This window comes from Chenopodium album, chromosome 11 (assembly GCF_948465745.1).
Source record: "Chenopodium album chromosome 11, dcCheAlbu1.1, whole genome shotgun sequence".
Taxonomy (NCBI): domain Eukaryota; kingdom Viridiplantae; phylum Streptophyta; class Magnoliopsida; order Caryophyllales; family Amaranthaceae; genus Chenopodium; species Chenopodium album.
In genome coordinates, this window is record NC_137844.1 from 34191814 (window position 1) to 34206979 (window position 15166).

Below are 15166 nucleotides of genomic sequence, written 5' to 3' on the forward strand. Positions count from 1 at the left end.
TACAAACAAACCGTGCATACCACGAGCTTCATTTAGTTTTATCCTAAAAATCAATCCAAAATTTATTGAAATTAAACTTTAAACTAACTATTTTATCCTATAAAATCTACTACCTTTGTTCCTGAAAGTTCGACTCATTAACTATTCATGTGGTTAAAATAAAATAACTTTGGCCACATTTTATGATTTATACAATCAAAATAAATTAACAATTTGATCTTATTCTACCCATTATGATAAAATTTTTAAATATCAGATTTTAAAAAAATTTACTTATACATAGCCGAAGTTATTAATGGTCAAAGGTACTCATTGGAGCCTGTGCAAATGCAAAGTGAGTCGAACTTTAGGAACGGAGGAAGTATCTAAATTTAACCGACTTTTTTTATCCTAATTAAAAATTCAACTTAATTTTTTTACTACAAAAATATATTTATTCAAAGTTAGGCCCTGTTTACTTCATCTTACAAAAATAATATTCAGTAAAATTAATTTCAGTTTAGTAAAAAAAAAAAAATAGATTAGTAAAAATAAGTTCAATTCAGCAAAAATAATTTCATTTCAGAAAAAATAATTTCAGTTCATTAAAAGTCAAACTTTAAAAAAGAACTATAATACGAGAAAATACAAGTTTATAATTTTGATAAACAAAAATTGTTTATCAAGGGGTGTATATATAAATTATATCTAAGTTTTGGTTGACTGTTATTTTCCCTCTCCTTCTTCAACCTTTTAATATTTTATGATTTTCTCTCTCATCCTTCAACCTTTTGTTGTTTTCTCTCTCCTCCTTCAACCTTCAATTTCAATGGTGGAAATTTGAAACCCAAACTCCCAAACCTAGAAACCACTTCTTCCTCCACGGCACCACCACCTATGGCAGTTCAAAATGCTGCTACAAATGAAAGACTTTCCATAAGGGGTTGATATAGCCCTAATTTACACTCCTTTCTAGTAGAGTGTCTTTTTGTTTCACCATGAAGATACCATTGTTGATAAAGAAGAGGAGGACTACGGGACGAAGAGGACGAAGAGGAAGGCTTTTGTGAGTTTGATCGGTAGAAGGCGGACATATGGTGGTGGATGTGATGGAGTTCGGATGGCGGTCGATGTTATGGTTGTGGACCAGATGGTGGCTATGGTGGTGCTGTTGGTGGAAGATTTGAGAAATTAGGAGGAAGAAGATGAATAATAACAAACGGTGAGTTAACACCGTTTACTCCTAAAATCTGTCCAACTTGCCATAGTGGCCCACAAACAGTAAAAATATTTTTTTTAACTAAAATAAACACAATTTTCAATGCAACTTATTTACAAAAATACCATTTGATAAACATAATTTGTTTATCAAGGTATAAACTGAGGCTTGCTCCTATAATAGGAAATCAGTAAAAATAATTTAAGTTCAATAAAAATATTATAATTTTAGCAAAAGTAATTTCAGTAAAAATAATTTCAATTCAGCCAAAATAAGGTGAGGTGAGCATGATCGTAGTCAAAATAAAAAATACTGAATCTAAAGCTAACCCTAGCATGAACCCAACCCATGAACCCAACCAAACCCGCACATGAGCCCAACCCAACCCAACCTGACCCGGTTGCCAACCCGACAGTACAATCTAAAGGGAAACGGAGAGTGTATTGAGATTCGTTTTGGGGCTGCTGTTTAAACTGTTTTCACTACCCCACAGTACCTACCAACTCGTTAAACAACCAAAAAAGAAAAAAGAAACACGCTATTAGAGAGAGCGAAAGATAGAAATTGAAGCAACGCGGTCAGCACTAACACCTCGTCTGACCAACGACGGAGTAAAAAACCACTATAAATTCATGAATGGCAGACTAACAGAAGCAACCTCGCCGCCATTATTCGTTGACTTTCTCCCTTTTATCCTTCTCATTTCTTCTCTATTGGGTAAACCAAACTCCACTAAACCACTACCAAACCACTACCAAATCAATTTTCAAGAATTCCTCAAAATCTTCAATAATGGTGAGAGATTCATCCCAAGAAATCCCACTTCGATCAATCTCACCAAATTCAAGGGAAAATATAATACACCCAGTTGATATTGAACGAAATTCAGCACCACAATCACTACCATATCCACCACCAAATCCGGGATACTATCAAGTCAAGCATTTCAAGAAATGGTTTCCATGGTTGATTCCTGCAATTGTAATTGCTAATACTGTTATGTTTATAATCACTATGTATGTTAACAATTGCCCCAGATATTCTCTCTCTTGTTTAGTCCCATCTTTTGGTCGCTTCGCTTTTCAGCCTTTTAAGGAGAACCCTCTTCTTGGTCCTTCTGCTACTACGTAAGTTTTGCTCATTTTTTTGGGTTTTAATTGATTCATGGATTTTGTTGTTATTTGGAATTTTGGTTGTTTGATTGATTTGGGTTGTATGAAATAAATCTGTTTTGTGAGTTAGATTTGTTAATTGGGTTTTTTTATTTTTTTTATTGGGTTTGATTGTTTTGGGATTATTGTGATTTTACTATGATGTTTGATGGTTTGGTGCAATTATTTTATACGAGTGACATTGATCATGTTACATAGAATTATTTTTAGAAATCCTAAATTTGGATAAATTTGGTTGAAATGCAGCGTCATGTGGTCATACATAGGTTAGATTATTGATCAAGTTGTGTTAATTTTAATATTTAAGTGGAATAAAATTCCCGGTGTCGTCTGAATTTCCTTTGAATATTGGAATTCTAGTATTACTTTCTATATTACTAGCTCTTATAGTTTTTTTGAAAATTAAGGTATTATAGGTCATAGCCTGAAAAGCTAAAAACATACAATTTTGTTTCAAGCATTTTGTCATCAAGTAATTTGGGTTTATGTTGGCTTGGATTCGGTATAAATTTGATCATTCATTGTTGCCACGCAAAGAGTTTTTGAATAATCTCTCGTTCTCCAATTATTTCTCCCTCCATGCCAAACCTGATCTTTCTAGCATCTAGGATGGGAAGAAGCAGCTGTTAAATATTCGAAATTCAGTGAAGGGTTTGGAAGAATGGGGTGCTTGTTTCATGTTCAAGCTTTTGTCCTTAATTTACCTAATCTCTCTAGTAGCATGATGCATGAATCATTCTATGTACTTTGCCTCTAGCCCAGCCTACGATTGGCAATTTAATTCTACGATTGGCAATTTAATTAATTAATTTATTTATTTTAACATTATGCATTACATAGCTTCTGTATTAACTATTAAAAGCACAATTATTGCTCTGTCCAACATTATTTTCATCAGGCTTGATAAGATGGGGGCTTTAGCAATAGACAAAATTGTAAATCGTGGTCAAGGTTGGCGTTTGATCAGCTGTATTTGGCTACATGGTGGAGTTTTTCATTTGCTGGCAAACATGTTAGGTTTACTAGTTATTGGATTTCGAATGGAGCGAGAATTTGGTTTTGGTATGTTTAAATGGATTCTACCCTCTCTTACCATATTGATTATTGTAATTAACATGTGATGCATGAATATTATGCTGTGAAAATGCTTTACTTTTGCATTCAAATCATGCAAGAAGTGGTTTATGTCATATGTATATAAGGGACTAGCTCTTTTAAAAAATCACTTTCTCACTTATCATAGTGCCAGACTGCTAGTGATATGCAATCTACTTCTTTTGTTGCTCATGATTATTCTCTTTAGTTCCTCTTTGGGTTTGGATACTTGTAATTGGATTCAATACCAAGAAACACCTCTAAGTATTATCATCTTTGTTTATTATTTACTTGACAATTGACACACTTTCCTTGTAAAGATGTCCCAACTATTTGACATGCTTTCGTAAACGGCATGAACCACCATTTTTTTTTCATTCTCTTTTCATATTGGACAAACTATGTATTATAATAAGGAAAAATTAACAAGAAAGGTCCAAACTATTACTAGTCTTCTCTAAAAGGGCTAACCTTCTGATTAACTTTGGACATACCCAACTATTTTGTATAGTTCACATGCGTGGACCCAGCCTGTATCCGACCTGCTATTGTAGGTAAAATATTTCACGTGTATATCACATGGCCTTGAACATACAAAAATCAAAATTTTCCTCTTTCTTTTTTATATTGATAAAACCCCCCTCCAATATAGCAATTTTTTCTTCTTCTCTTAAAATTGTTACAACTTTTTAAAACTTAAAATTATTGCATAAATCAGTCCAATATACATAGTGGCAAGCAACAATCGTCGGATTAGACTACAAGTTAAATTATGTAATAGGAATTACGTAGTTATTAATTATCTACCAATTTATGTAATACATGAGCAAAATCTGCATTATAATGGATTAAATATTGCCACATCCACCCCATGTCCACAACCACCACAACCAAAGCAACCCCAGTCACAAAACCACCAACCTAGACCACCCCCACTAAACTACCAACCACCCACGCACATAAGAAAAATCACCACCGATTAACCCATCCAAGATCCATCTCCAGCAGGTTTAAAATCCACCCACTCAACCACCACAAAATCGTCACCAAGAACCTACCCATCGAACAACATCGTAATAATACACCCCCATCAATAACCTTTTTGAAGCCTCCATCATCTCCAGCAGGTTAAGCAAAGAGAGAGAAGATGAGTAGCCACAATTGGCCATGGTTGCGGGATAGCGGAAACGTTGGTTGCCAGTTTGAGGTGGTTAGAAAGAATGGGAAGTAGTGGAGAGAGAGAAAGAATGGGAGTTAGAAGAAAAATGGTGGTGGTGGAAATTCAAGTGGTTCACTGGTGGTTATGTTGTGGAGACTAGGAGGACGGAGTTGTGGTGGTTATGGCGTAATAGGTAAAAATTGAAAAATAATTTTTAATTAAAAAGTTTACCGGTTCAACAAGTAACAAGTCACACTAGACTATTTTGAGAAAACGTAAGTATAGTTGGGTCTGTCCAAAGTTAATTAATAGGTTGGCCCTTTTAAAGAAGATCAGTAATAGTTGGGACCTTTGTTGTTAATTTTTCCTTATAATAATTATAACCACATACGCATAATATAGTTGTAATACACCATTACTACTACAGAGTACAAAATAATCAATTAATTTGCTTAAAACCTTGTGATCAAAGTATGTCAAATAGTTAGGGCTTAGGGAGTATACAATTTTGTCAGGCCTTTATCTTGTTCTATAATGATGCTGTTTAAGTGTGTTCATTTATATTGTTTACTCCCCTTTTCTGTAACAGTAAGGATAGGTTTGCTGTACGTCATTGCTGGACTTGGTGGGAGTTTAATGTCTGGTCTTTTTGTGCGATCAAACATCTCTGTTGGTGCCTCGGGTGCTGTTTTTGGGTTACTAGGTGCCATGCTTTCTGAGTTGATCATTAACTGGACTATATACAGTAACAAGGTGAAGCCTGATGATTTTTTAGTAATCTAATTTTACATGTCTTGTCATGTTTATTTGTAATGTTACAAAAACATTTCTTTTAAATTTTATCTGTTTCTCCAGGTTGCATCACTTGTGATGCTGGTTCTCATTGTTGCAATCAACCTGGCTGTTGGAATTCTTCCACATGTTGATAACTTTGCTCACATAGGGGGGTTTCTTTCTGGTTTTTTCCTTGGCTTTGTGTTTCTGATCCGACCCCAGTTTGGATGGGTTAGCCAGAAATCTGGAGATTCTCTAGAATCAAGGAGGCCTAAATACAAGATATATCAGGGTACCTTGTGGATAATATCGCTGATTGTTCTGATTATTGGGTAAGCAAATGAAGTCATTTTGATTTTCTTCTCTTCATTAATCTGTATAGACATGTAGGGAGATCTTGTGGTGATAAGTCATAATTGATATTATGTTTACCTTGTGGCAAGGTCTTACTATATGATATATTGGTGTACGGAGGAATACAGGGTGGGGGGACCTGTAAGGGAGAAGTTGGGTAGTCAAAACAATAGTAGTAGTTGATGGCTGCATTCACTTCTTTTTTCCCCTTGTAAATATAATAAAGTATAATTAACACCAAGTACACAAGTGTGAGGCTGTGAGTACCTGCCTCTGACTTCCAAAAATATTAGAATGCTGAAAATCATAGAGCTACAGATTTATCTGATCAGAAAAACAATGCTGTATCAGCTTTGTTAAAGAGGGGAAGGAAAGAACAGAAGGGGAGGTGTGTATTTCCTTTTGGGAAGAAAATTGTGGTACAAGGGGAATGGATGGATTTTTCCCCTTCCAAGAAACTGATCTCGCCAAAGTTAGAAAGATTCGAAGGGAACATTATAGCACTAGCCTTAATTATATGGAAATGATAATTATTCCACTTACATCCAACTCTTTCTCCTCCCTGCAAAATGTGGAAATAAAATGGGAGTGGAAAAAAGCATTGTTAACTTGAGGAAAATTAGAATCATGGGAATTAACCTATACATCACAAGAAGATTCTTTGATTTATTTAATCAGGAAAACAATAATGAACCATGTATTTCTGATTCACTACTGACTAGGGTTAATTATCGTGGCTAAATCTGTTAGCAACCAAGTGGATACTAGGTGAGAAGAATTCCATGTCTTTCCTTTCCCTCATCTTTTCTGTTAGAAAAAAGTATTCACCTTACGTCCTTTCCTCTCCTACCTAAATTGCTATCCAGACAAGCTGTATAGGAACATACCAACCAAAACCCAAAAAAACTGCAGATCAGAACTAGTGCAGAGAATCTGGTTGACTACAATTGAGACAAAACTGATTAATAGAATATCAGACATGAAAGCCTAAAACTGAGATTTCCATAACTGACAGCAAGTATTAAGCTTTTCATATCAGCGTGCTGTTAATTGGACCAGGTTATAAAGTTTTGCGTGTTTTTTTATCACTACACCTACATGCAACTTCAAACTAGAATTTAACGTATATAAGAGCATTAGTAAGGCAGTTCCCTGTGAATATTTTGTCTGTTGTTTGTGACTTTGTGTCCAAACACATTAAAGTATTAAACAGTCTCAACAGTGAACATGCCATATTATCTGTACCTGGCAATTATAATCCCTTCTTTGTACAAACCGTGCTGTAAATTTGCTGCTCCTTGTCAAGTTTATGAGCTTGTCTATCACTCCTAACTAGGATCAAAATTAAATATAAATTACATTTCAAAAGCAAAGATAGTGCTTGTTTGCTCTGTTTTTGTTTGCCTTTCCTTATTATTTCATAGAGTTATCAGGCCCATTCTTTCTGCAGATACTTGATTTTAGGTTTATGCTGATTATTGCAGGTTCATTGTTGCATTTGTTATGCTCTTCAGAGGAATTGATGGGAATGATCATTGTTCTTGGTGCCATTATTTGAGCTGTGTTCCTACGTCAAAATGGAGCTGCAATTCAGAGCCTGGATCCTGTGTGGTATGTTGTTTTGTATCATAGCTTCATATATGTTTCACTTTCTCTCCTGCTACTGAAGGCTTATGAAATTTTATGAAATTTCACTATATCGCTATTTGGAACTAATAAGCTTCCAAATTCTGTTGGTTGTGCGCCACGTTGTAATTTTGACACGAGTGATTAGTGAAGCTCAAATTTGATCAATTTGTGAAAACAAAAAACCTGCTCCTATCCAGAATTCAGAGAAAAGAAGGGACCCATCCTCCCTTGCTTGGATGCCATTTGGTAGGAGAGAAGGGAAAGGAAGGAAATGGAAGGATACATTTTCCCGCCCTCTTTAATAACCAAATCTGTTAATCTGTCCAACATTGGAAAGATTTGGCGGGAAAATATAACCTTAGTACCTTACCTTCTCCAATCCCTTCCTTCCCTCCCCCTTTCTTCTTCTCCTCCCCTTTCTCTTCCACTTTGCTATCAATACAAACCGTAAAAGAAAAGGGAATTTGTTCTGTCACCTTTTTATGAGGGGGAACATGAACATTACTTGTAATTTTGGTTATTGGAATATGAAACTTAAGCTTGTTCTCTTTCATTACTTTTGATGGGACAATTTTTTGTTGTGCTAAAGAAAATAATGCTTCAAACCTGTTTCAATTTTGTATTATTTTATTTATTATTTATTTTGCTTTGTTAAACCTGAAGTCTATTATGCAAGGTTTATACACTTACTAAATTTCATTTTCTTTTGCAGCAAAGCCAACTAGGCAATCAGATGAATCTGACATGTGTGACCACCGGGAAATCTAGAACTTATAACTTGTCAAATATCAGTGATTCTCAGCTTAACGGTCTATGCACTCAGCTCTGCAGCAACTTTAGATAGATGTCAACGGTGATGTGTTGGAATTTCTGAGGTGCATATATTAACTACCTTGTAAATTTTTGAAATTATATTTATACATCCTGATGATTCTTGTAAATTAAACTTAGACAACTGCATACTATTGTATCATCCAATCAATTTATGAAGAGTATGTCTATATACGTTATTAGTGACGCATATCTGTATTGTTATCCCATTGCTTGGATGCTACTGCCAACTTTGTGTTAAGTTAGCTGAATGTGCCATATGATTAACCAGTTCAAACTTTGTTTGGGTAAGCGGAAGGGAATGAAAAGGGAGGGGAATAAGTCCCTTTTTCAGATAAGAGGTTTGGTAAGGAAGGGAAAGTGATGAGGAGTTATGTTCCTAACCTTTATTAAACACAATTTCTGTTTCTTCCCTTTATTAAACACAATTCCTTCAAAATTGGTGATGTACACTACGTTTGAATAAAAGGAGGGGAAAAGGGGGGAAAAGGGAGGAGAAAGAGGGGTGGAGAAAGGGACCTTCCATGTTCCTTATAAATTTCTCCAACAAACTAGAGGGGTTTGATTTACTAAAAATAGAAAATAAAATGGATCCCTTCAATTATTTTTCCCTCCCCTTGCCCTATGTCTAAATTAAGTAAAGGAAACTGTATCCGTGACTTTTCCATCAAAAAATCTAGTGTATATTTTTATACTCCATCTGTAATTTAATTTTATTATTTGCTCTACTTTCTTTTTGCAGTCTTATTTTATTACTTGCTTTATTTTTTCTTTTTAAGAAACCTCTTACAGTATTTTACTAATTTCTTTTATCTTAATGGATTCCCAACTATCATAATTTAATATTTTGATATTCTCTCTCCTTCTAAGGCCTAGTTCACTTCACTTTATTTTTGCTGAACTGAAATTATATTTACTTAATTGAAATTATTTTTGTTGAACTGAAATTATTTTTACTGGATTGAAATTAATTTTATTGAATTGAAATTATTTTTGCTGAACTGAAATTATTTTTAATAAATTACTGTTATATTTCTTCTTTAAGTTTACTGATTTTTACTGAATTGAAATTATTTTTACTAAACTGAAATTATTTTTGCCGAATTGAACTTATTTTTGCTGAACTGAAATTAATTTTATTGAATTGAAATTATTTTTACTGAATATTATTTATTTCAGGTGAAGTGAACAGGGCCTAAATATCATACTTTATTCTTCCACCAAGTGCATTTCATTCCTATTTTATTACTTTTTACTATTTCTCTTAAAACTCCATGCACATAGAAATGGAAATAAAATACAAAACGAGTAGTAAAAAGCGTTTTCATACACATTTATGTGACATGTAGATCTGCATTAGCTTTCTATATACATACTAAAAGCATTTCTGAACATTTTTATGTGCCTTATAGATCTTCACTAGCATTGTGCCACATCATCATTTAAACAAAACACGTCATGGATGTATGATTAAATTTCTTTCCATCTTAGGTAATAGTAATTTTTTTTTTTTTTTTTTATTTTTTTTTTTTTTTTTGAAACAAAGTAATTTATGTCTTCTATAAATTAATACTCACCTAGATTTTTTGGTTGACACACATTCCTCTTTAGGAAATTTATTATTAACCAACACTTTTCTTTTTGGATAGATTTTATACTTTGCATTTACTAGTGTACTCCAATTGTTATATCACTTTCTCTTTTCTCTTTAATATGTGTGCTTAAATTGCACGCGTCGATTAAATAGAAATGGAGAAAATATATCTTTAAATAAGCACAAAAAAATGATTAAAAAATAATTTTATAGCCTAGAAAAAATGATAAAGCGGAATAGTTTTAACAATTCCAAAAATATAAGACAAATATTATCCACCCACTATCTCTTGTAAAAAAAAAAAAAAAAAAAAAACATATCTACCCACTACCTCTCCCTTTTTCTCAGTCTTTCTTTCATGGGGGTTGAATAGCTAGGAAAGTAGGAAGTCTTTAGAGAGTTGTCTCACTCGGAAGTTTCCATTATTTGTGTAGCCATCATATTTTATCCTATTTTTATCAAGACCAAGTAAGAGTTTCACACATACGACATCATTTTGTGATTTCTCTAATTATTTAGCAGATCCTTCTAAATAATTCACTGCAAAAATTATAAGTAGAAAAAAAAAAAAGACTGAATCTGTAGCTCTAGAGCTCTTAGTTGAAGCTGCGAAACCCATGATTGAGGTACTAGTAAATCGTGTGATGGAGGAGATCTGCCTAATCCGAGGCTTCAAACATGAACTCAACAAGCTCCAACGAAAGATTCAAATTATTGCAAGCATTTTGCTCAACATCAACATGACTGCTACTAATACTAGCAGCCAAAGTAGTAGTGTTGACGTTGTAGTATCAGATAAGGCAGTGGAACTGTGGTTAAGGAATACCTTCCACATCATATACAGCGTGGAGGACATGTTAGATGTATTGGCCTATGAAAAGCAGCGTGTGGTTCTCATGAAAAAGAGGCCGAAAAGGTCATCTACAGGTAAGCTGAGATTCTTCTTCTCACCTTTGAATCCCATTGTGTTTCGCCATAGGATGGGTAAATGGATTAAGGAGATCGATAGAAATATCGAAGACTCATTGAAAGAAGCTCGAACCATTGTCGAGCTTAAGGCTCTAGTAAACTTGGCCTCAGAAATACAAACAAGAAACGTCGTGGCTCAAGCAGCAGATGATCGTCTGCAGCAGCTCAGACAAAATGTTGATATGTCCCTCTTTGTTGGAAGGGATTCTGATGTTGATTCTATTGTGGACAAGTTGTGCAATCCTCTCAAGAGTTCAGATAACAAGGTCATCAACCGTAACCTCGTTTCTGTTGTGACCATCGTTGGATTTGGAGGTATAATATCATCAATTTTGCTACGACGTACTTATTTCCTCTATAACTCCATATTACAATGTTAGATATTATACGTTCGAGTTAGATGCTACTTATCGATATTTCACAATACAATTTTCTAGCGTTAGAAATAGATCTCATGCATAGCTTTATATAAATGATATAAGGAGTTATATACAGTATTTTTCATAGTTGGCTGAATTTCCCTATTAAGCTTTAATGGTTCTTGAGTTTCTTTGATTTTGCTCACATCTTAAAGAGTGTAACTATATGTACGTACCAATTATTACTGGCAGCAGACGTGAATTAATCATCCCATAGATCATAATTTGTTTCTTATATATTAATAAAACATTTTGATTACCTAATTATCGATCTATATACTATTATTTGACACAGCTTTTTTTTTTTCACCTGAAAACAATAATACAATGCTCAATTAAAAATATGTAAGATCAACATAAATCGATCAAGTTTAGGAAAAATAAGTCAAGTTCATTTAAAATAGTTTTTAATTCTCAATGTCAAAGAACAAAAGACATACTTCATATTATTTATGCGTGTATGTAGTGCAGTTGTGATAATAAATCCAAGAATTATAGATCATTTTACTAAAGACTCACTGATAAATTAAATGTTCAGATACTTATTAGCAACATTACACGGTCCGTTTCAACAATCGTGTTTAAAATATTTGATAAATGTATGTCACAGGGCTTGGCAAAACCGTGCTTGCTAAAAACATTTTTGAGAATAAGCAAGTGAAGTGCCATTTTACTGAGAGAATTTGGATTGTCGTATCAAAAGATTTTGATATTTCAAGGATTTTGAACAAAATGTTAGAATTTGTTGACAGGAGCCATTGTGGGAATCTCATCAGCGGCGAAATGGCTGTAAGAAAACTTAAAGAAAATCTGGATGGGAATAGATACTTGCTAGTGCTTGATGATGTTTGGAATACACATCAAGATACTTGGAATGCAATGAAAAGTTCAGTAGAAAATATTGGCGGGTCTAAGGAAAGCATGATTTTGGTGACGACTAGAGATTATTCTGTTGCACAAACAATGCACACTTCTTCAGTCCATTGTTTGCCAGAACTCTCAGAAGATGACAGTTGGTCCTTGTTCAAGCAAGTTGTCAATGCAGAATATATGTCGTTAGAGGATATTTCTGTGCTGGAGACCACTGGTAAAAAGATCGTTAAAAAATGCAAGAGTGTTCCTCTAGCAATAAAGACAATTGGAGGAATGTTGAAAGCTAAGAAAAATGCAGAGTGGGCAAATATTGAACAAAGTGAGCTTTGGGATTTACCACAGGACGATACTGGGATATTACCTTCCTTGAAGCTAAGCTACAATCATTTGCCATCTCCATTCTTAAAGAAATGCTTTTCTTTTTGTGCGATTGTTCCTAAGAATTATGGCTTAGGTAAGCAATGGTTGACTTGTAATTGGATATCATTGGGCCTCATCCAACAATCTCAAAATAGAAACTTAATGGAGGATATTGCTGAAGGATATATCGATGCACTTTTAAGCATTTCCTTTTTGCATGAGATGGATAAAAATGAATTTGGAGAAATAAGTTCCTATGGTATGCATGATCTAGTGCATGACTTAGCAAGATTGGTTTCTGCAAACGAACTGTTGTTGCTGGAACCAGGTAATCAGGTGGAAATCATGAATGATATTCGACATTTGGCAATGCATGGACAAGTAGACATGATATCAGATAAGTGGGATAGATTGACTAAAGAAAATCTGCGAACACTCTTCATATATGGCAGCTTACCACGGGGAATAATGAGTCATGTGAAGTACTTGCGCGTACTACTTTTAGAGAATCTTGGATTACAAGTTGTTCCAAAATCAGTTGCTGAATTGAAATGCTTAAAGTGCCTTAGTTTGTTTGGCAATCCAATACAAATATTGCCTGACTAAATCACAAATTTATTTAACTTGCAGATTTTGAACCTTCAAAATTGTGAGCTACTAGGGCACTTGCCTAGAGGTTTGAGTAATTTGGTTAATTTAAGGCATCTTGCTGTAAATACATTTATTCACTGTCCAGCAGGGATAATTGGGAAGTTGAGTTGTTTGCAAACTCTTCCATGTCTATGGGTGAGTGAAGGCAGATTTCAGATTTCTGAATTGGGATGTTTGCAGAACATAAGTGACCTTCTGATTATTCGAGGTCTTGAGCTTATCAAGAGCAAGCAAGAAGCTGAAAGTGCGAATTTGTCAGAGAAGTCAAGAGTAAAGAGGTTGAGTTTGACGTGGGATAGTGATGACAATTGGATAAAGCATGAGGAGGTGTTAGATGGTTTGTTTCTGAATCACAACTTGAGACTTTTATGGATAGACGGCTATGGGGGTGAGAAATTTCCATCATGGTTTATGAGGATGGATATTGCTCAAAAACCAGATTATGATAGTGTGGCTCTTAACTTGATAAAGTTCATAAATCTGAATAATTGTAGAAGATGCCAACAATTGCCAACTTTGGGGCACTTGCCTGCTCTTGAAAAACTAGAGATCAGAGACATGGATAGCTTGGAGTGTATAAGCACAGATTTTTATCATCAATTTGAGACATCAACTGAGGTTACAACCAGTAGTTCTAATACCAACAAAAGAACTTTTCCGAGCTTGAAAGAGCTTCAATTATGCGGGCTTCATAATTTGATGGAGTGGTGCGAACCAAACATGGTTTCTGACTTATGGACTAGCTTTCCTTCGTTGGAAATATTAGTTATAGAAGACTGTGTTGAATTGACTACAGCTCCAAATAATTTTCCCTGCCTCAAACAACTAATCGTTAAAAATATCACCAGCAGCCATCCCCTGTTAAAGATAATAACCAACAAAAACTCACTTTCTTCCTTACAGAATCTCCATATTGAGGAGGTGGTGGAACTCACACATGTACCTCAAGAGTTGATTGAGTACTGCACATCTCTTAGAGCATTGAGAATTGATAGATGCCAGAATCTAAGTTTTTTGCCGAGTAGCCTAGCAAAGCTTATTTTTCTTGAGGTGTTGCAAATATGGAGGTGCCCAAACCTGGTGTCTCTACCCAGCCTCAACAATCTTATCTTGGTGCGTGAGCTTGACATCTTTGATAATGAAGGTTTAATGGGTGCTCCAGATGGGCTACAAAGTTGCAAGTCATTGGAGAAATTTTGGTTTTATAGCTGTCCAAAGGTAGAGGCACTCCCAGACCTGACAGGATTCAACCGCCTTTCAAATCTTTGTATAAGAAGTCTGGCCAAGATGATATGTGAGCCACCTGCTTGGTTATACACCCTACCTTACCTTAGGTCTATACACATCGGAGACTACTGGGAGCTGAATAATTATCCTGATTTCAGTTTTCTTTTGAATATTATTTCCCTTGAAACTTTGACTTAATATGGTTGGGAAAAGATGCAGAGTCTTCCAGAACAACTGCAACACTTCACTACCCTAAAAGGGTTAGGAATTGCTGATTTTGGAAACTTGGAACATCTTCCTGATTGGTTTGAAAGCCTTTCATCTCTCCAAGTGTTCTTCACGCGATGCAGGAAGCTGAATAAACTATCATCAGTGGAGGCCATGCAGCAAACTCACCAAATTAAGGTTTTTACAAATTGAAGATTGTCCCTTGCTGGAGGATATTGTCAAGGTCAATGGCCCAGAGTATCACAAGATTTGCCCATCTCCATGTGAAAATTGTAAATGTCTTAGATTAAATTTGGATGCCTGAAGTTTGTGGACGTTCCATGTCATATGCTGTAAAACTCTTGGTATTTCACTTTACTTCTTTGTTTTGCTTGCTTGTGATTTGAGAACCTTAATGCGATTTGTAAAGATTTGTAAAGATCTATGTTAGATTCCTGGGCTTCTTAGGTTTGAGAATGATGTTGAGGTTGGGGAGGAGGGTTTTTTTTTATTTTATTTTATTTTAATTTTATTATTATTATTATTATTATTATTATTATTATTATTATTATTATTATTATTATTATTATTATTATTATTATTATTATTTATTTATTTATTTATAAAATATCTATTTATATTTAATAGTGAAGC

The 15166-nt window shown here is 34.5% G+C and overlaps 3 protein-coding genes across 3 annotated transcripts; all 3 read left to right on the forward strand.

Annotated features, from left to right (window-relative positions):
• The first annotated feature begins 1755 nt into the window (after positions 1-1755).
• LOC145568800 (RHOMBOID-like protein 4) lies at positions 1756-8398 on the forward strand. The gene is made up of 6 exons (XM_081628201.1): positions 1756-2325; positions 3269-3432; positions 5214-5377; positions 5480-5730; positions 7237-7363; positions 8094-8398. Exons 1-6 carry the CDS (start codon positions 1991-1993, stop codon positions 8223-8225), a joined length of 1173 nt encoding a protein of 390 aa, XP_081484327.1. The 5' UTR covers positions 1756-1990; the 3' UTR covers positions 8226-8398.
• A 1564-nt stretch (positions 8399-9962) lies between these two features.
• Positions 9963-13033, forward strand: LOC145568801 (putative disease resistance protein RGA3). Its single transcript, XM_081628202.1, has 2 exons — positions 9963-11090; positions 11805-13033. Exons 1-2 carry the CDS (start codon positions 10424-10426, stop codon positions 13031-13033), a joined length of 1896 nt encoding a protein of 631 aa, XP_081484328.1. The 5' UTR covers positions 9963-10423.
• A 176-nt stretch (positions 13034-13209) lies between these two features.
• Positions 13210-14503, forward strand: LOC145566530 (putative disease resistance protein RGA1). The gene is made up of 2 exons (XM_081625920.1): positions 13210-13213; positions 13287-14503. Exons 1-2 carry the CDS (start codon positions 13210-13212, stop codon positions 14501-14503), a joined length of 1221 nt encoding a protein of 406 aa, XP_081482046.1.
• The last annotated feature ends 663 nt before the right edge of the window (positions 14504-15166 follow it).